The 21943-nt window shown below is 37.3% G+C and overlaps 1 protein-coding gene across 7 annotated transcripts in view; it reads left to right on the top strand.

Annotated features, from left to right (window-relative positions):
- LOC111624929 (rho GTPase-activating protein 190-like) overlaps positions 1-21943 on the top strand; it is a 134394-nt gene that overhangs the window by 42028 nt on the left and 70423 nt on the right. For all 7 annotated transcript variants that reach the window (XM_023367915.1, XM_023367918.1, XM_023367917.1 and 4 more), the window contains exons 2-3: positions 9258-9938; positions 16457-17132. In XM_023367915.1, coding sequence (XP_023223683.1) covers positions 9530-9938; positions 16457-17132 — 1085 coding nt within the window. In that variant the 5' untranslated portion in view covers positions 9258-9529. The remainder of the gene's footprint in view (positions 1-9257; positions 9939-16456; positions 17133-21943) is intronic.

Genomic DNA, 21943 nt, shown 5'->3' with positions numbered 1-21943 from the left:
TAGAAGATTAAACTACATTTATACCATTGATGCAGTTTAGTAAATTAGCATTGTTAAATTGAAGGTATTTATTCATTTTAACATAACTAATTTTCACCTTTTGATTAAAAAAATTAAGAGTTGGCAGTTTCAAATTGGAAACATTTGACATCTAGAATCCGAAGGTCGTACTTTTCCCTTGCCGATAAGTCAGCAAGTCAAATAATAAACAGCTTTCAGTGAAAGTTTTTTTTACTATATTAAGAAATGTTACATATTCTTGTAGTCAAAAACACTTTTGAACGACTATTTTGTGTGTATAATTAATTCTTTATATAATAATAAAAGAAACTTTAATGAGTTATAATATGGAGAAGCAATGTAATATTATTCTATGATCTGTTGATAATTAGAATGAATAATAATTTAGTACGATAAATGTGGCTTGAAGTGTGCGGCAGATGTTTGTAATTGGTTCTGTCGGCTTGCGCACAAAGACTTTGGAAAAGAAGATACTTTTTTGGTATTTCAGTTTCATATGTTTATTGCATTTTAATAGAAGAAAGAAGAAGAAGAAGAAGCTTTTGAGAAAGTATTTTAGCTGAAAGTTTGTTTTTTGATGTAGAATCACAATACGCAATAAAAAAAAAAAGGGGTTTCTATTTAAGAAAATGAAATTGAACCAAGTCTTGAATGTCTATATAATAAATACCAGAATATAAAAATAACTAAAATCTATTTGTCATTACTTCATTCTATGATTTTTATCCATTTCTTGAATTACGGAGAGAGATTTGCAATGTAAAATCTTGATATTTGGTCATTGTAAGAGCTGCAGCAAACTACCACTTTGCGAGAGCAAAACACTAGCAAACGTGCACTAGCACACCTGTGACGTCAAAGGTCTTGCCCCTTCTTCACGCCTGCACAGTTATAGTATAGGCTGACTGAGAGCCTTGGAGGTCTTTGGGTGTAAGTCATCCCAGCCGGCACTGCAAATGGACCAACACAGTTATATCTAAATTAGTCTGGAATCAAAGATTGGGCATAGGTCTGGGGAGTAATGTATATGCACATTAAGTAGCATTTGAGGGTTTAATTCTCACTCCAGGCCAATCTCGTTTGTAGAATATTCTAAAATTAAATTAATTAATTTATTGTTATATTTTACAAGAGATAACTGCAAGGCATCCTCCCTCCTTCCAAGTTGATTATTAATTATTGATTATTTATGTTTGAAATAAATAAATAAAAATGAAATCTTTTTGATTTTTTTCTCATAAAATGGATAAGAAAATCCAGTGTCGATGATGATAATTTATGTATTATGTTTTTTTTTTCTATTTTGTCTTCAAAGCACGGGTGACAGAATATTTTTCTCTGCAGGCTAGCAAGGGCTGTAATAGAAAAACTATTGAAAATATTACATGTATAGTATTGCGTGTATGCATGTGCATGCACGCATATATAGAGTAATTCAAGAAACGTTAATCTCAAACTTCAGAAGTATATAGAGGGGTTGAAATAGAGCGAGTTTCAAATAGGAACCCGTGTTTGTTGACATAATCCTGAGTCAGTACAAGGTATTTAACGTAAGGAACTGTACCGTGGATAACATACTAATGAACAAATGTTTAATAACAAAACAAATAATACATAAATGTAGAATTAATACATATGAAATGATTCTGTTATGAAAGTTGTTGGAATCGGCGCAACCTCCACACTCAATGTAGGCATTGCATGTGTCAAGTGTAGGGGACAGTTGATGGGATATGCCAGAGTTCCCTTTGAAGGAAACTCGAACTCACTCAGTCAATTATCTTAGATGTCCCCCAGATCACATCCACTACCGCGAGAATTCCAGCTAACAGTTTTTCTGGTTCATCCGCCGCAGTAATTTTTAAATGCCCCCGTGAGAAGTTTACATTAGACAGCTAGTACTGACTAGAAGATTAAACTACATTTATACCATTGATGCAGTTTAGTAAATTAGCATTGTTAAATTGAAGGTATTTATTCATTTTAACATAACTAATTTTCACCTTTTGATTAAAAAAATTAAGAGTTGGCAGTTTCAAATTGGAAACATTTGACATCTAGAATCCGAAGGTCGTACTTTTCCCTTGCCGATAAGTCACCATTGTGTATTCAATACCGGAGGTGACTTGGATGATGTCTTATCACTCGCATTGTGCAGTTTTAATAAATTGTTAAAGTATTGTTGTTGGAAGATATGGGATTCACAGTTTTGAAGCACCCTTTTGTATTATAATTTTATCGTGTCGCGTACATGGGACGGTCCAAAACTTGGTTAACAAGATGCCTTCATAGGGTATTTGCGAATAATGCTACCAAACTGAATTTGTTAAAGCATTGTTAATTGTGCACCAAACAATTTTTGTAAAATATCAAACAAATTTATACAGTTGGAGACAATTGAAGGTATCCGTGTTGTTGAATGGTATCGATACCTCCTGACGACCAGTCGGGACATCCAAAAGTACCGGGTTTAAATAGAATTTTTTGTCTTGAGTTCCAAAATATGGAGTAAAATTTGTAAATAATAAAGTAATCGAGTAAGATAGTAGCTCAGCCCTCACAATGGTTAACTAACTTTCGGGCTATAATGATTAATGAAATCGAAGCCCTTCTGTTTGTTTAGTCTTCATCTGTTTCTCTTGGCATTCGGCTCCACTTATCTAGCTAGTGTAGTGGTTCTCAAAGTAAAATCACACACCCAGGTGTTCTGCAGACNGTAATAAAATTAACAAAAGTAACGTACAGATGACAGTATTTAAAATACAAAATATCAATTATATATAATTGCTGCCAGAGCAACTTTTACAATTAAAATATAACATGTAGTACAGCAGAATTGAACATAATTAATTACAATTAATATAAAACCTGTGACACCGGTATCGTACACAAAAAAGAGAGTTGAAAAGAAAATATTAAAAGATATATTCAGGATATAATGATATCGTAGTTGGTTAAACATCTATGTAACAATAAATACTATAAATATTGTGACAGTATTACAATGGTACAATAAGAATTGCAATGAAATTACAGTAGATAATCACAAGTATACATTACAAACACCACTAAAGTTTTGCATACACATTATGAAAGAACGAGATGACAGGAGAAAGTTACTCTCACGTCACAAAAGTTTTGCATGCATCACAGATAAATACAAAGTAGAACAAAGTAGCAGAAGGTAGGTTTTCTCCCAACCACTATAGCAGTGTAACGCAGATAACCATAACCGCAGAAAACCAGAGCCACAGATAATATTGTGAGACTAATCGGGGGTAGGATGTTTACGAGGATGTTCCCTCTCCTACCACTTACTTGACTCAAGACCTTGAGGTCCAGTCTCGCTTGTCTAAAGGATGGGAGAAAAGAAAAGGGTTAGGAGAAAGGATCGTTAGATTCTTTCACCTGTCAGGATCTGACACCAATCTATCAATTTATCGCGGATAGATACGCGATTAGATGGGGAGGAATTATCATGAGCGATCTCGTCGAGGACTTCGGGTTCAGTATGAAGGTGATAATGGTGGAAGAAATGTACTCCAATCGTTCGTTAACAAAATACCCGTTTATTCCGTACATTTATACATGGTTAATAATTGGAATACAAATCCCTCTCGGGGGTTCAATCCGTATAGTTCATAAGTAGCGGGCAAAATATAAATTAGTCGTGCCCCTAACCGCGAGTTTGGAATAGTCAAATAGCGAGAGAGAGCTTACATATCATCGCGTGTAGGATAAATACCTCGAGTTAAATCGTGGATGTAGTTTCTTGTTCTCCTGGGTTTGGAATATAGTCCAAAGTCCAAATCAAAGTTCAAAGTCTGTTGAAGACGGTGGCGACGAGAGGCAGGTAATCCACACACACACAGTATAGAAAAATAACTTTCTCCCCCTGTGTCGTCATTGCTCTTGTCTTTTATATGGGGGCTCTCTTTTCGAGATTTTCCTATATACGTCACAGGTGATGATCTTCATTGACCAATGGTGGGCGAAGTGACAAACTTATGACACAACAGTTAACTCATTTTCTACAGGGAAGTATTGTCATGGGAACGGAGTTTTATGAGCGATTTTTATGAGAAAATTTGTCGGTTATTTTTCCCTTTTTTGTGTTAACCCTAACTTTTAATCTAATGAATAAAAATATTTGAATCTTAAATCCGGGCCCTCACAATATTGAGCACGTGCACATTTGAAGAGCAATTCTATCATGAGCCAATGTGAAGCACAGATAACCAGGTATCCACTGATAACAATGTGGAAACTTNAAATTGAAGGTATTTATTCATTTTAACATAACTAATTTTCACCTTTTGATTAAAAAAATTAAGAGTTGGCAGTTTCAAATTGGAAACATTTGACATCTAGAATCCGAAGGTCGTACTTTTCCCTTGCCGATAAGTCACCATTGTGTATTCAATACCGGAGGTGACTTGGATGATGTCTTATCACTCGCATTGTGCAGTTTTAATAAATTGTTAAAGTATTGTTGTTGGAAGATATGGGATTCACAGTTTTGAAGCACCCTTTTGTATTATAATTTTATCGTGTCGCGTACATGGGACGGTCCAAAACTTGGTTAACAAGATGCCTTCATAGGGTATTTGCGAATAATGCTACCAAACTGAATTTGTTAAAGCATTGTTAATTGTGCACCAAACAATTTTTGTAAAATATCAAACAAATTTATACAGTTGGAGACAATTGAAGGTATCCGTGTTGTTGAATGGTATCGATACCTCCTGACGACCAGTCGGGACATCCAAAAGTACCGGGTTTAAATAGAATTTTTTGTCTTGAGTTCCAAAATATGGAGTAAAATTTGTAAATAATAAAGTAATCGAGTAAGATAGTAGCTCAGCCCTCACAATGGTTAACTAACTTTCGGGCTATAATGATTAATGAAATCGAAGCCCTTCTGTTTGTTTAGTCTTCATCTGTTTCTCTTGGCATTCGGCTCCACTTATCTAGCTAGTGTAGTGGTTCTCAAAGTAAAATCACACACCCAGGTGTTCTGCAGACCAACCTGAAATTCTGTGTTCTTAAATGACCGAATAGAGAGAAATTTTTGGCTCGCACCTAAGGTGATTCTTGCAGGATAAGAAGTGGACGGGCACAAGTGACCGGGTTTAAGTAGTTCGTAGACTATAAGTCGGAGAACTTCACTAGCACGTAATACAGTAATTTAATCTCTTATAATACATAAATATGTATTGTGAAGCATTGTTTATGTACAGTGGAGTGTTTGATGCGCAACAAGTATCAATAAGACAACTACATAAAAATTAATAATCGGTATTTAAATGTCAGTTGTAGGGTATTAAGAAGCTTGGGTTCTAGTAAACAAAGGCCCCTTCTCTGTTAATGGATACTAGAATAAATAGCTACATCAATAACAAGCTAATATAGAGAGTAACATAGAAATTATGTTACTCTCGATATTAACTTGTTATTGATGAATGTAATACACAAATTAGTTTGTGTGGGCACCGTTAGTCCGTGCATAATTACGGTCGGAATGATGATTTCTGATTAAATTCTGTCAGAAATTTGCAATTTGCATGCGGCCATTTCGCATTAATTCGAAAGGGAATTGTATTATAATTAATTGGCACTTTTTGAAATCGTAACAAATTTTGGCGATAAATTTCGATGCCCGAAGCCCTAAACGATCGCCAAATATCAAAACAGCGTGCTGGAAATCGATCAGATTTCGGGATTTCTTACGTTTTCGTCAAGTTTTCGGGAAGGGGGGGTGTAAGCCGGTGACGTAATCGAAGTGCTCCGGTCACTGGATAAACAAAATCTCTTAAGCATTCTCCAGTTCCCGCGAGATGCCGGCCCCGCAGTTTTTCGATACAAAACACGGCAGGGCGAGAGGGGGGAACGAAGGAGGAGGAGCGCATACCACGAGGTGACTCGTCGCGACGTTTAGTAATTGCCTCTTACCACTGTTTCCTTCCCGTAACGGCGGTGAGTCACACGCGCCGCCTCCAGAAACACGTGACTCCGCCACCGCACTCCCGTATCTGCCCTCCAGAAACGACCCTTTTTTGTAGTGTGGGGGGGAAGGGAATGCCCGCTCCGTTCACCCGTTCTGCCCCGACACGCCCCGCGTGACGTTTACTCCCCGTTTAATTCGCCATTCCTCCAACGCAATCGATCGGTCGGAACAGGTGACTCGGAGATGTGGCACCGATGGGTATTTCGAGATGGTAGCATCCGGAGGGGGGTGTCTTATCGCTCGTCTTCACGTGTTAGGTATCCGGACGGAAGAGGGGAGCCCGATCTGACGTGTTTCCGGTTATGGAAACTCGATCCGAACGGGTTCGCTTCCGATTGATTCGGGTCTCGCGCCGATCCCACGCGCCATTTAACGGATGATAACCCAAGCGGAGGGCGAGGAGACGATGGGGTGGAGCGCGCTGGCGATAGGAAATCGATGGAAGAGGGGGTGGCGCTTTACCGCGACGTCCCGGATCGCGCCGATGGCCCCGTCCCCACGCTTGCGAAAATTGTGGGAAATATTGGTCGATTTTCTGTCGTTTTCTGCACGCTCGACGCGTTTCCGTGCCGCGCTCCTTCGCTACCTGCTGGAGTGGTGGCGTGCGCTCGCGTCGAAAGGGTACGGGGCGAAACGCGTAACGCCTCTTCGTCACGTTTAATTGAGCTGGATTTTAGAAGAGGGAGGAAGCAGTGTTAAAAATTCGCACGTGTGAGAAAAAGTGTGTTATTTGACAGTCGGAATCACTGCGACTTAGCGAAACTCGCGTAAATTAATACCGTTCGGAGCGCGTCGCATCGATCGGGAGACGCCGCGCCGGCTTTTCGCTTCCGTTCCGGTGCGCGAAGCGGGAACGGGTCGACGCCCTGCGCTACGGCAGATTTTACGCTTCACGCTAGGACGGACCGGCGCTCGTCCCGTCGAGAGTTACGCTTTAGTATATTATTTTTTTTGTTATTTTTTTCACGGGAGACGTTTTCCGTTTCCGACTGCGTCGATGGAGCGACGCGCGGTGCGACCTCCCGGCGCCGTAGTCGATTAAGCACCGAACGTTAATCGGTTCCGGAAATAGAGCAAGGAGGCCGACGCCGCTCTCTCGCCTTCTTCCGGTCGAATATTAAATTTTCGTTCGGGAATTAAGAAAAGAGAGCGTTACGCCTCTATTAATAGAACCAAGCGAAGCGTTTTCGCTTCCGGGAAACGTGGCGCTTCCCGAATCGCGCCGGCGGGGCGCACGTTCGTGTAAGATTAGAAGTCGATCGGACGAGAGGGGGAGAGCGAGAGAGAGAGAGGAGCGACATTCATTTAGGAAATTATCATCCGTCTCTGTTGTTTCCTAACAAGTTATCGACTTGCCACGTCGCCTTCGTAAGCTGTACGAGCGAGGACGCGTCGCAGACGACGCGCCGGCGATTTCCGTTTTTCTCTCCCTTCCCCTCCCCTCGTATGGATGAATCTAGAGTTTAATTCCGTTGGCGGGCGGAGAGAGAGATTGTGGCCGATAGTGACGCAATACCGTTTCTATCGCCGACGATAAACTGGAATTATTCGTCTATTTATATCCCGCGGCGCCGCGTTACGCGAACGAACTGGCAGAAAATCGAAGCGGAGCGTGTAAATGGCTAACGACCCCCCGTGGCCCACGCTCTTTTCTCCATCGACCTCTCGCTCCGGTGGCGCTCGATCCGCGATTCGCGTCGCCGCCGTTTCCCTAATAATATTCGTCGGAAGGCGCTCGCGTCGCGAGCGTCACGCCGGTGCGGGTGCCTCCGAATTAGTTTCGCTCGCGCGTCCGAGCGCCCTACTCCCTCCCCCTCGTACTGGCGGTTGCTCTGACGTATGGCAGCGGTGACGTCACTTCTTTCATCTATGGTTACGTATGAATGTGTTTACTGTTGCTCTCGGCTTTCGGTGTCGGCCTTTAAAAGAGTGTTATGAATCGAAAGTGTGTTTATATCAATCAGATAAGGATAAAATACTTGTAGCTTTGTGTGTAGTAGTTGCCGGTTAATTCTTGTGTACGGCGCTGTGTTCGGGGGGGGGGGCGGAAGCGAGCGAAAACGGGATTTCGTCGTCACGTGATTAACCCGTTTTTTTCCCCCACTTGGCTTCGTAAACGAGAAGAGTAATTAAATAACACATTATACGTCAGAGACAGAGAATTATTGTTTGTGTTTTTTTTTTCTGATGTAGTGCAGATGGAAAGTTTTTTTTTTTTTTTTACTCAATTTTCAACAAATTTAGATGCTCGGATTTAGTGGTCGTAGGGACGAATATAAAATAAACGACCGCTTGCGTTTTCGGAATGGGAGAGCGCGCGGGGTGGCCCGAAAGTCGGTTAACCGCGTTCTGCTTGGACGGAGAGAAATTCGCGACAGCCCGTCGAAAGGAGCGAGAAGGATCACGTTTGGAGTGCTTTCTGTAAAGCTGTAAATAATAATAATAATAAGATTTGAATAAGGTCCTTACGGCGGTTAACTCGACTTTCCGACCGCCTCGCGCGTATCGTCGACTGTCGAATTCCAAACGTACAGTGGTTGCCGTGCGCGGTTTTATCAAATAATACTATAAATGGATGAGTTTTTCATGTAAATGACGGTTATATATTATTTTGGTATGTGACTTTAGAGAGCGATTCGGTATTATGAGGTATTGCAGTTGCGTTTGTTTTCATTTTGTTAGTGGATCATATGTATTTTGAATAAAAACATTGAGCAGGTAACTTGTTACATTTTTAAAATTGGCGGTCGGCGAAGACGGCCAAAAATACTAATCTGTGCGGCTAGATTCTCGAAATTATCTGTTCTCTGGCTGCTAAATAGCGCTCTTTTTGTAAGTTAGATTTAATATTTTATAAAAGAGTTACCAATACTTGCATTTGGAATTGCCGCGACAACTAATAGGGCTGTTCTCTTCAGATTTCCTGCAAAAGATCTATGTTTATAGCAATGTTTTTGTTTTTAATGTAAGAAAATGTAAATTAATCGGTAATTAAATGTAAATCTGTTTTATTTTGTACTCTGATAATGAATTTTGAGACTCTGTTTCTGCTTTTGATGCAAATATAGTATTGAAAATGTTTATCCGGTTGTAAATTAGCAGACTTGTTTATTAGTAAATTTACAAGAAATAGAAAGAATAACCAATGTGCTTTATTGTTTAATTAAAATAGGTTAGAATAACGACAATAACAAATTTCTCTCTAATAATTTTTCTATTATATTTTTAGGGTTGCCGGCCTCAAGTCGGTGGAGAAATATAATGGACGATTGTCGCGCTCGAAGAATCTTCTCTCGTCAGTTGTCTTCGGTACTGGAAACCACATGAATTTTGGAAATGCTGAGAAATGTTTATTTCTGAATGGAAGGAAGAAAGGTGTTCGCTACATGAACACCTATTCCTTTGTCATCTATGATAATTGTTATAACGTATTTTACTTGTTTTGCCTGGAACGGAGGGCAGACCGCCCGAAAGTGAGCGAGGAGTGCTCGGCAGAAAGCCATGGCTAAAAAATCGGATGTTACGCGTACTTTTAACGTTGCGGTCGTGGGACTGTCCGGAACGGAGAAGGAGAAGGGAAGCACGGGCGTGGGAAAGTCTTGCCTCTGTAACAGATTCATTCGGCCTCTTGCCGACGACTATTACACGGATCACATCTCTGTTCTCAGTCAGACGGATTTCAGTGGCAGAGTAGTGAATAACGATCATTTTCTATATTGGGGAGAGGTCACCAAGACCAGCGAGGAAGGAACGGATTTTAACTTCCACGTTGTGGAACAGACGGAATTCATCGACGACTCCTCGTTTCAACCATTCAAGAGCGGTAAAACGGATCCGTACTATAAAAGATGCAGTATTACCAAGCTCACTTCTGCAGAGAAGCTGATGTATATCTGCAAGAATCAGTTGGGTGAGTTTAAGTTTTTAAGGATTAATGTTCTTTCCGCTTATAAATATTGTATTAACGAGAAACACGACAGTAGATACTTTATTATGGAACATAAAGTTCGTTTCCCTGTTTATAGCATGTTTAACTTTTGACATTTTAATGCATTTAAATTTTAAACATGCAAGTACAGTTACTTTACATAATTAAATAATACTTTATTGACCAAGTTAGCTACTTGAAATTAAAAGCAATCTTTAATTTTTGATGATTTTTATCATTTTAAAGGATTTGTCAATATTTAAAGTCGTAAAGCACAATTAATTGTTAAAATATTTAAATAAAATCCAATTTAGGATACAAAATATAGAATGTACACGAATTAACATATCGTAACGTCAATAAATAACTAATTATAGATAATAAAAAAAAAAAAAGTAACTGTGAATAATTATCATAAATAAACTTAAATTTTAGCACAGTTTATCTTATTTTCATTACAATATCAAATGCAAATTGGAGCGTGTTTTTCGTTACATTATCTATATATATAAAATTGCTTGTCCTGACTGACTCATTCACTGAGCAGACTGCTGAACCTAAAGAGGTGAAATTTGGTACACCATTAGGGTACGTCATGAAAACGCTCACTAAGAAGGGATTTTTCGAAATTCCCCCACAAGGGGAGAAGGAGAGGATTAAGTATTAACCGGAAAAACGACTTCTAGTGTACTATTTTAGATGCAATTTTTTGTTTTTATCTACGTTTTAGTAGGGTAAACCATGCGAATGCACACTAAGAAGGGATTTTTCGAAATTCCCCCATGGGGGGAGAAGGAGAGGATTAAGTACAGTGATACCTCGACTTACGCTACCCCGACTTATGCGAACCCGGAGTTACGCGATTTTCAAATCGCGTCGATTCGTCTTTTGTTTGAGCACCACGCAACTCTTGATTACTCATTCCCTCCACACTATTGTTCAACTTACATGTTCGGACGTGTCACGTGGAATTGACACATAGCTACAATTTATTTTGTGTTATTTATTTCTGTGTTTGTTATATCTACGGAGACTCTAGAGACTCTATGTGCTGATTTCTTGTAACAATGAACGAATCAAAAGACGAGATAAGATTAACGAGAACATTTGTTAGCTTACATACATCCGACTTGGATTTTACACACATTGAAAAATTATACCCCGACTTACGCGAATTTGACTTACGCGGTTATCGCTCGGCCCCACCTATCGCGTAAGTTCGGGGTATCATTGTATTATCCGGAAGAACAGCTTCTACTGTACTATTTTACATGCAATTTTTTTGTTACGTTTAGTCTTCATTAAGTACTTAAGTGTATTTAATTAATAACATTTCAGATATTTTTATATATTTTGATTTTTTAACCAAATGTTGGCATCTTTTTAAATTCAAATTTGTTATCGCGTATCAGTTTGATTATAGAACGATTATAAATGTTCCAGAAAACTGATCAAATTGAAAATTGTTTGTTTGATTCTCAGCAATTCTCATCATTCTCGGCAGTAAATGTTATAAAACAATTACTATGGTTGTTGAAATACTGAATATAAATGGGGTTTGCTTGCAAAACCTCTGCGGGCGAAGTCGTGGGTAACAGCTAGTTATATACATAAAAGAAACAACTTCACCTTAAAAATACACATATTGTTGAAGCTTGCAACACTATACACTGTATTCTCCTTGAATGACTCTAGTTTTGTGGATTCATTTTGGAGAAAGAAACGCGATAGAGTACTGTACACAATAGTAACAGAAAAAGTCAGTTACTATATTAAATTAGTATAAATATAAACATATATAAACCTGTTTTTAGATTGAAACCAAACTATTGCTGAAACTACTAACTGGCAACTCGGTCACAAGATAAGTTGGAACTGTGGGTTTGAGTCCAGCTTTGGACCAATGTTTTTCTTCCTTAATCTTCTAAATTAATTATTAAAAATGTTAATTTAATTTTAATTATTAAATTTGTCAAGAGATGTAATAGATTAATGCCTATCGTAGTCTAAACCAAGTTACTTAACACTTAATTATTAATAGAAGCATGAATACACTCTGGCAATCGTTTGAGTTTAAATCAATACGTTTCCACATAAGTTTCTGGCATGGCATGATATTTGGCCCACATCTAAGCCTGCACGCTAGCAGTCATGCCATTAATTGCACCCACAATTCTCGTACGATGGGCTCTCATTCGGCACTTTTGTAGTGTAGACGGAATCTCGTAGTATTGACAAAAATTCTCTGATGCATTTTATTCACGTATCTAAACAAATGGATTTTACAGAACTGTTTAAATGTAGGAATGTTTGAGGAGAACTCCCTGCGTATTTGTAATTATGATTAGGAAATCTTTTGATTAGATTGTTTTGGATAAAATTGTACAAAATTTGCATTCAAAATTGTCTTAGAATTAAAAGTGTACGATGTCGGAAGTAAGTACTATATACATCACACACAAAAACTAGTGCGTGGGTCGAATGACAAGAAAAACGGATGGCAAAGTCGAAATTATTCCATGGTCACGTCTGGTACAGAAAATTTATATTTGTTTGTCGTTAATTTCCAATTTATAATAATTTTATGCAGTTATTGCAATTATAGTTACTGAATAACTCTTCAGAAATCTTTACATTTTGACATGAAAAGTGGCATTTTTGGTGTCAGTGATTATAAAATCCAAACACCCGTTGACTCCGAAAATACATGGATGATGCCTCGTGTTTTTCGGTAGGAAACATTCGGTCTAGATTTAATTCGTTATATAAAAATAAACAAGTTCATCTTTCTCATTAGTATATGTATTTGCTTTTATCTTTAATAAATGGTAAAATAATCAAAGAAGTGTGTTGGAATAAATTGTTTTATGATTTATCATCAGTGAATGACTTTATTTGTATGCCTATTTTATACATCTATATAACAGAGATTGCGTAAAATGATTGCGAATTGAAAATATTTAAAGAAAGCCTCAATGTTGAAAACATTAAAGAAGAGTGGCGAGACTTTGAAACTGGCAAATTCATAATGTGATGTGACTTTATTTATAAGACAAATGGCATTCATTTCATACTTATATCTAAAGAAAATCATTAGAACGAATCGAAAATGTTTGCTGTGATTGCTTTATTACATAACACTACACGACTATGTTTGCATCATTGAAAAATGTCATCGTTTTTATTGAATGTTTTATGTTAATGACTATTCAATGAAACATTTCTTGAGCATGCAAATAGAATATTGCTTTAAGATATATTGGTAAAAGTACTTATCGTTCACTCCGGCACCAAATCCTTTCCTTTTGCCGAATGTTTTTGGGTTCGTTTGTAACAAATCTTTGGACTTTTCAAAACGAACAAAACTGGATGCTTGTTTTCTAAGTGAAGACATTGGTTGACAAAGGTGTTAGGTTACAGTCATTCAAAACTCAATCGTCCTGTGTGGATGAAAGTGTAATATATATGTTTCTTGCCTACCACCGGTGCTGTAACTAGCCATTCCTGTGCAAGAATTTGCATTTAGGCCCCTTAATTAATTAGGGTTGGGAAAATAATAAAAAAAATACATACATTTTGGTCCCTCCTTTCAAGTGGACCCTGTGCGGGTGCACCTGTTGCACCTGCCTAGTTACGGCACTGCCTATCTCCGTCGAAGATTTCAGAAATGAAATGATTCTGTAATACTCTCTGTGATGTATCACTTTTGTGGATATATTTACACCAATATAACATTTTCAAAAATCTGAACATCAGTTCACTCAAAACTTTGATTTTGTAACGTAACAGCTTCGTTTGCTCTTATCTTTAATTATTTAAATACATTTGTGGATGATGTGTTTGGAACAAAATTGAACTAGATTATAACTGATGTTAAATATATCATGTGCAAATAGGTATGCTCCATTGTTAGCCTGCTACTTTGTCACCTTATAAACTTCACCTGTGTTGTGGCTTCCTTCGATTGGATACATCCCCTTGTTTCAGATATCGATGGCAACTTTTCTATTGATGCATTCCCCTCTGGGCTTTGTATATTTTAAAGATGGTTGCACACTTCACTTTCCTTTTGTCACGAACCTGCCTGGTGACTTTAACCCCATTGCAATGTACTGATAGCAAAGGCTGTGGTTAATTTCTTTCTTGGAGTTGTTGATTAAGTATTTTTTAGGATAAAAAATAGATCTTGGCTAGGTGTTTGTAGTGGAATTCTTTTATTTTGTCCTTAATGTTCATGCAATGGAAAATATGCCCTTTTCATAAGAGCATTGAATGCAGCTGTCTTATACCCAACCACGTCAAACACGGATTTCTGTACATACTTGTGTGTATTTGGCTATCAGAAATTGTGATTTTGATGTTCAAGAAATGTACCATTCGACTACTTTCCTGTTCTAAATGAGTCCGTATGTATCTTTGTCAGGAAGTTAGAGATATTTGGTTTTTGATGCTATAGAATGATGATGATAAGAATGTATCTTTTATATAACCTTGTTTGGCTACTGAGTCACACACTCCAGCTTTTGTACAACTAGTTTTCATTGGGTTATGTACAGGCACCCCATTATTTTCCTTATATGCAATACCATTAAATGTAAAGGAGGAGAACTAGTACAGAATATTCTGATCCACGGTGCTTTAGAAACGCAAAGGAATATAATTAGTGGTTTGGGAAGTACTGCTGATTTATTATGTAATTGGTCTGGAAAAGTGATTTATACAATAAGACTTTCAAGTAAAGTATTCTAGAAAATTAGTGGCTGATCTGTATTTGTATTGCATTCTAAGCCAATTGCTACAGCTTCCAAAATATATATACACGCAGATCTTATAAAAAGAATTATTGTAATTACGTTAGTTATTATCACAGAACATTGTAACATATATTAAAACATTGAAAAATTATCCAAGTTTATATTTGCCCATTACACTTTCTCGTTGCATGCACCTCGTGTCACGTGGCACACACATCCAACCAATAGTCAAATTCTTTCTACACTTGCTACTGCATATCTTTTCCCCCATTCCTGAGACAGCCGCAATTCTACTGCTCCTGCCAATTACTCGGGTTTCACAATGACGAGCAATTGCAATTTTGCAAACTGCAGAACACAGGATGCTGTCTCTGTTGTTGAGTCACCATTTTCACTTAAGATGCTTTCTAGAGGTGAGATAGATGACAGGACATTTAAATGCAAACGGGAGACAAAATCCGGACGGTTACTCTGTCGATCATTGTAGGTCACGTACTTCTTGGATAATAATTAACATAATTACAGTAACATAAAGCATAGAAATTCATCAGTTAAAGAGGTAAAGTCCAGTTCTGCAGCATTGACTAGAGTACTTGATCAATTAACTTTAAAAATGATTGTTATGCAGCTGCAACAGATACTTATTTAGATTTCATTCATTACCAATTTTAAGATTTAAGTATTAAAGTATACTACCAAATTTGCCAGACCCTGCGAGAGTGAGACCCTAGGAGTTGCCTTTATGTAGTGACACTTCTGACTGTTGTCACAAGTTTATTCAAAATGTTGAGAGGAAAGTATAATTGGAAGCAAGGCGGCAACTTTCTTTTCTCAAAGAGGTTTATTATTTACTGGATGAAGTTTTTCCAGTCCATATTAGAAGTTCCACCTATTATTGTAGAATAGAAGCTCCATATTTGGGCATTTTGCAGTTTGGTATTTGCAACTATTTTTGTATAGGAATTTGAGTTAACTTTGGTTTGACATGTGCTTTCTTTTTAAAGATAAGAATAAGCTCATACACTTTAAATTATATCTATTTTTGTTGAAATATGTGTAGCAAAGGGAAACATTTTTGGGATTGTAAAGATTCTCACAGGCTTCTAAATGATTTCTTTGCCACATTCACTTTTCTGCGGACCGGTGCGTCTACTAACTCTTAAGAGTTAGTACCGGTGCATCTACTAACTCTTAAAGAGTTAGTAGACGCACCGGTAACAGGTTAGAAATAGTTATATTATAAACACAGAGTAAATAATACAGTTTGCCGTCAGTTAATTTTGAGTACTTTTGAACGGTAAGGTCCATCATCAGTGAAATTTTGTGTAGAATTATTATTAAAACAGAATTATTTATAAACTTGTGCTATGAAGAACTTTGTCATCGAATGACCATCTTTGAATGCTCTTCTTACGTACGATTGCTTTAATGATGGGCTTTATTGTATAAAAGTTCTTGGAATTAATTGGTGGTTAGTTGTATTAAGTTCGTAAACATGGCAGGATGGAATATTTAAGATTGTTATTGATAACACGAATGAATAGTGAAGCATATTGAGTGTTAATATACAAGCTCAGTTTCTTATTAGTCCTAAATTCTTCCTTTTGTTAATAGTAACATAGTCTATGCTACATATTTTGATTTAATTGTAGTTGATAAAATTAAAGTTATTTAGTTTTAGATTATTTAAATTTAAGTTTTGCATTTCTCACATTAAATACTAATGGCAAACTTTTTTAAAAATAGGAATAGAAAAGGAATATGAGCAAAAATTAATCCCTGACGGCAAACTGAATATTGACGGATTCATATGTGTGTTTGACGTGAGTGAAGTGCAGGGACGTAGTGTGGAAAAGCAGGCCGAATACACATCTCTCATACTCAATAATCTTATAAAAACTAAAAAGCCAATCGTCCTAGCTACTACCAAAAATGACGAAGCCGTCGATCAGTACATTAAAGAAGCAGAACGTCTGGTCAACCGCAGGGAGTACAGAAACAACATAGTAATAATCGAAACGTCCGCTCACGAGAACGTCAATGTCGAACTGGCATTCATCGTCCTGGCTCAGATGATTGACAGCCGGACAAAGACCAAGAGTAAAATAGTGCCATTTGTGGACGCAGCCAGGATGAGAAAGGAAGAACTGGATATCGCCACCGAAGCATACCAGCAACTCATACGTTCTCAAGTGACAGATTACAGGGCCGTGTGGAATTCGGTCAGTAAAAAGTTCTCTCCTAATCAAGACTTCATTCATTACTGTAATCTGTTCGGTCACGACGCCGCTCTGAAAATGTTTAGAAGACACGTTAAAAAACTTAAAGAAGAATACATCGGAAGGAAAATACAAATGTACATTAGGATATTACCCGAAGTACTTAGCGAATTACTTCCTAATCTCAACAGCATAGGGGACGGGTAAGTTAAGAATTTTCTTTTTTTATAATAATTTAATTACAGTTACTAGTTTTTTAATCCACAATTTCATTATTGACAATTTTCAAAACGATGTGTATTTCATTTAATTAAATATAAGAATATTAATTCAACGAATCTTTGCGAAATCTGTTACTAGATTTGAAATTAAGGTTGGTTTATAGTCATATAGCAACCACGTAGAGAAGGGATTAAAAGTATACAAGATTGCAATTTTCCGAACATCGATTAAGAGGGATTACTCCCATTGCAATAACATGAAAAATTTCCGAGATAGCTAACACACTCGGTTACAAGAAGACGCACTTGATATATTTGTTGTCTTATCCAGGCATTCCATTCTCTGCATGGGCTAAATTATCATTACAGTTTTGTCTATTCATGTAGGTACAAATGTCTTCTACGAAAACAGGCAGAGAACACTAGCTTCAGCAACAAATATTTTCAGATGACCAAGCTCTTTGGAATATACTAGATGATACCAGACAAATTCAACCTACAATGGCATATCTGAAGGCAGTAAGCTTATATACAGAACTCTAGGACATACAACAAAACAATTATGACATATTAAAACACCCAAAAAGAGCATACAGAGAGAGACAGCTGGCACTATTTGGCCTACCCTTGTGCCAAAAAACTCCAAATCCAACCAAATACCATCAATCTTTAAGTTTTGGACATGTGTTAAGAAGGAATTGGTAGCACACATGACTCTAGACTAGTATATAAGCAAAAACCCCTAATTTTTTGTTTGTTACAGAATGCTAAGGACAAGATTCCAGAATTTGCTAGCGTGCTTTGCAAACGAAAATCTTGTGAAATCAATCTAGAATAATCCGAAAATATACTGCCAAAGATACAAATATTCAGGCAAAAATTAACAGGATTACGTCTAAATGTAAAAGATGCGGGAACTTACTCTGTGGCACGGAAGTTTCTACTAAGTAGCACTAAGAGCACAACCTAAATATCTGCCCAGACTGATTTTACTGTAGATTTATTTTCATTCTTAGTTGTAGTTTATTTTTATTAGTTTATGTATATTAGATCATCTTAATTTATGTTGATAACATTTACTTGCTTAAGAGTTACTAAGGCAATTGTTTAATCATAAGTAACTTAATATAGCTTGGAATTGGCATCTTGCAGTTATTGCTAGACCGGGATTAGTACGTTCATGTCTGAAAATCAAGCGTAAGTATCCAATACACAGAAGAAAATTTGTGTGAATGCTTCCAGATAATAAAACTACTGAAAGCAGTCAAATTTTCTATTAAAAAGCACAAGTTTATGCAAAATATGCAGGCTTCATTAATTGCAGTAGTACGCTATGTTTCTATTGTATTACTGTTTGTGTTTGATACTGACAGTGATAATGCCACAAATATGCCACATAGACGATTACGTGAAATAAAATTATTGAAAGGTTTGAAGCAGGTAGATACATGTGTCTGGGATTTTTAATGTGCCGCAGAGCATCGTACCCAGGCTTTGTCCCAGATTTCAAAGAACATGATATGTTGAATGTCGATCGGGAAATGGATTTCGGAGACTTGTCGACAGGACTTGTTAATGGTGTGCTGTAGCAGAAAAATGTCTGATAGGCAGCTCTCTGCAGAGCTATCTACAATGGTGTTAAAGTTTCTAGGCAAATAATCTTATTGTAGACTACTAGTACATTGCATTATCATGACTCAGTGCACGGAAAAGCTCATTTAAGATGGTTTCAAGAATATCGATGTTGGACTTATAATGAATGGGGCAATATTGTTCTGTTCACTGACAAGTCTGGGTACAGTATGATTTTAATCAGATTAGAATTTGGATAGAGTAGAGAACTTGATACAGTTCCATGAACATTGAAGGTGGAGACTAGTCTGCAGGTATGATACAATTAGCCTTAATGGTTGCACTGAACTCTTATGTCTTAAGCTGTGGTCACACTATGTGATTTCCGCGCAGGCACCTGCAACCGTGACGGCTGTTCCCGTTAACTAGTAAACCCACTTTGAAAACCAGTTCAACTGCAATTGCAACTAGAAACAAAAAGTTTGTTCTGCTCGTGACAGTTGCAAATGTGCATCCAATCAGCAAGCGCCTTTGTGCCATGTCATACAGTGACAACATTGAAAATAGTTTATCATCATGATGGATAGTTAGAGGATTAATACTTTTACAGAATCGAGATTGATCAAGCTTATTCAGGCTCACGAATACCTTTGGGATTTTAATTCTTTGTTTTATTGAAGATTTTATCTTTTTGTGTATTCTCACCAGCTTTATCAAAATAATCACCTTTTTTTCTTATCTTCATTCCAGAAAAAGAACTGCTTGCTATTTTAATAAGAAAAGTGGCTAAAATTCCTTAAATACTCTGAAGTAGAACGTAAAATGTCGGCAAACTCTTGAAAGTAGTCAAAAACAAGCTACTGTAATTTTGTTGGTTTATTATAGGGTCATGTGTTTCTGAGTTGCAACGTTAGTGAACAATTTTTTTTTTTCCGTTTCCATTCCATTAAGTTTATTAACATAACTTTTGTTATATGCCTGATGTCGCATAGCATAATCAGGTGTTACATACAGAAATTACACATTTACAATAATTACGTTGCAGAACAGTCATATGTATCAGTTGTACAGTGAATGGAGAGGGAATAGGTAAATGTAATAAAAGTAACGTACAGATGACAGTATTTAAAATACAAAATATCAATTATATATAATTGCTGCCAGAGCAACTTTTACAATTAAAATATAACATGTAGTACAGCAGAATTGAACATAATTAATTACAATTAATATAAAACCTGTGACACCGGTATCGTACACAAAAAAGAGAGTTGAAAAGAAAATATTAAAAGATATATTCAGGATATAATGATATCGTAGTTGGTTAAACATCTATGTAACAATAAATACTATAAATATTGTGACAGTATTACAATGGTACAATAAGAATTGCAATGAAATTACAGTAGATAATCACAAGTATACATTACAAACACCACTAAAGTTTTGCATACACATTATGAAAGAACGAGATGACAGGAGAAAGTTACTCTCACGTCACAAAAGTTTTGCATGCATCACAGATAAATACAAAGTAGAACAAAGTAGCAGAAGGTAGGTTTTCTCCCAACCACTATAGCAGTGTAACGCAGATAACCATAACCGCAGAAAACCAGAGCCACAGATAATATTGTGAGACTAATCGGGGGTAGGATGTTTACGAGGATGTTCCCTCTCCTACCACTTACTTGACTCAAGACCTTGAGGTCCAGTCTCGCTTGTCTAAAGGATGGGAGAAAAGAAAAGGGTTAGGAGAAAGGATCGTTAGATTCTTTCACCTGTCAGGATCTGACACCAATCTATCAATTTATCGCGGATAGATACGCGATTAGATGGGGAGGAATTATCATGAGCGATCTCGTCGAGGACTTCGGGTTCAGTATGAAGGTGATAATGGTGGAAGAAATGTACTCCAATCGTTCGTTAACAAAATACCCGTTTATTCCGTACATTTATACATGGTTAATAATTGGAATACAAATCCCTCTCGGGGGTTCAATCCGTATAGTTCATAAGTAGCGGGCAAAATATAAATTAGTCGTGCCCCTAACCGCGAGTTTGGAATAGTCAAATAGCGAGAGAGAGCTTACATATCATCGCGTGTAGGATAAATACCTCGAGTTAAATCGTGGATGTAGTTTCTTGTTCTCCTGGGTTTGGAATATAGTCCAAAGTCCAAATCAAAGTTCAAAGTCTGTTGAAGACGGTGGCGACGAGAGGCAGGTAATCCACACACACACAGTATAGAAAAATAACTTTCTCCCCCTGTGTCGTCATTGCTCTTGTCTTTTATATGGGGGCTCTCTTTTCGAGATTTTCCTATATACGTCACAGGTGATGATCTTCATTGACCAATGGTGGGCGAAGTGACAAACTTATGACACAACAGTTAACTCATTTTCTACAGGGAAGTATTGTCATGGGAACGGAGTTTTATGAGCGATTTTTATGAGAAAATTTGTCGGTTATTTTTCCCTTTTTTGTGTTAACCCTAACTTTTAATCTAATGAATAAAAATATTTGAATCTTAAATCCGGGCCCTCACAATATTGAGCACGTGCACATTTGAAGAGCAATTCTATCATGAGCCAATGTGAAGCACAGATAACCAGGTATCCACTGATAACAATGTGGAAACTTTATGCTAAATATTAAGACACAACATGTCTAACCACAGTGAAATCCTTAAGATAAAATGAGAGTCGCTTCCAGCGCTAGAAAGTCAGCGAACAATGTGTGACCACGAGAAGATGCGTGCAACTCATGTTCGTTGCAGTTTCGGTCACCTGCACGGCTGGAAATCGCATGTTGTGACCATGGCTTTAGCAAGGGATGGTTGTTGCAAGAAGGTACAGGGACAATGTTTTGAAACACCCCACATGAGATGCTGTAGAAGTGTCATAGATGCAGATTTTGTTTTTGTGGATGATGATGCTTGCACATACTGGATTGCATTCATCAGTGACTTTCCCTACAGCAAAAGTATTTATTTATGTGGAATTGCCAGCATGTTCTCTGCATGAAAATCCCACATGCTCTAGGATGCTCTAGGAAGACGAATTACATTTCATCGGTCTCCACCGAGAATGCACTTTGCTTCGAACAGAGCTGATAAACAGTGTTATAACCAGCATGAACTATGCAGTATGTTTGCATTCAGGAGGCAAGCACATGCCATATAAGTTATTTTCTGTGATAAAGGACTTACAACAATGCTTATT

The sequence above is a fragment of the Centruroides sculpturatus genome, unplaced genomic scaffold (genome assembly GCF_000671375.1).
Source record: "Centruroides sculpturatus isolate CEXI.00-Female unplaced genomic scaffold, Cexi_2.0 scaffold365, whole genome shotgun sequence".
NCBI classification, from domain to species: Eukaryota; Metazoa; Arthropoda; class Arachnida; order Scorpiones; family Buthidae; genus Centruroides; species Centruroides sculpturatus.
The sequence above is the reverse complement of the archived record's forward strand: the minus strand, read 5'-3'. Positions and strand labels throughout refer to the sequence as shown.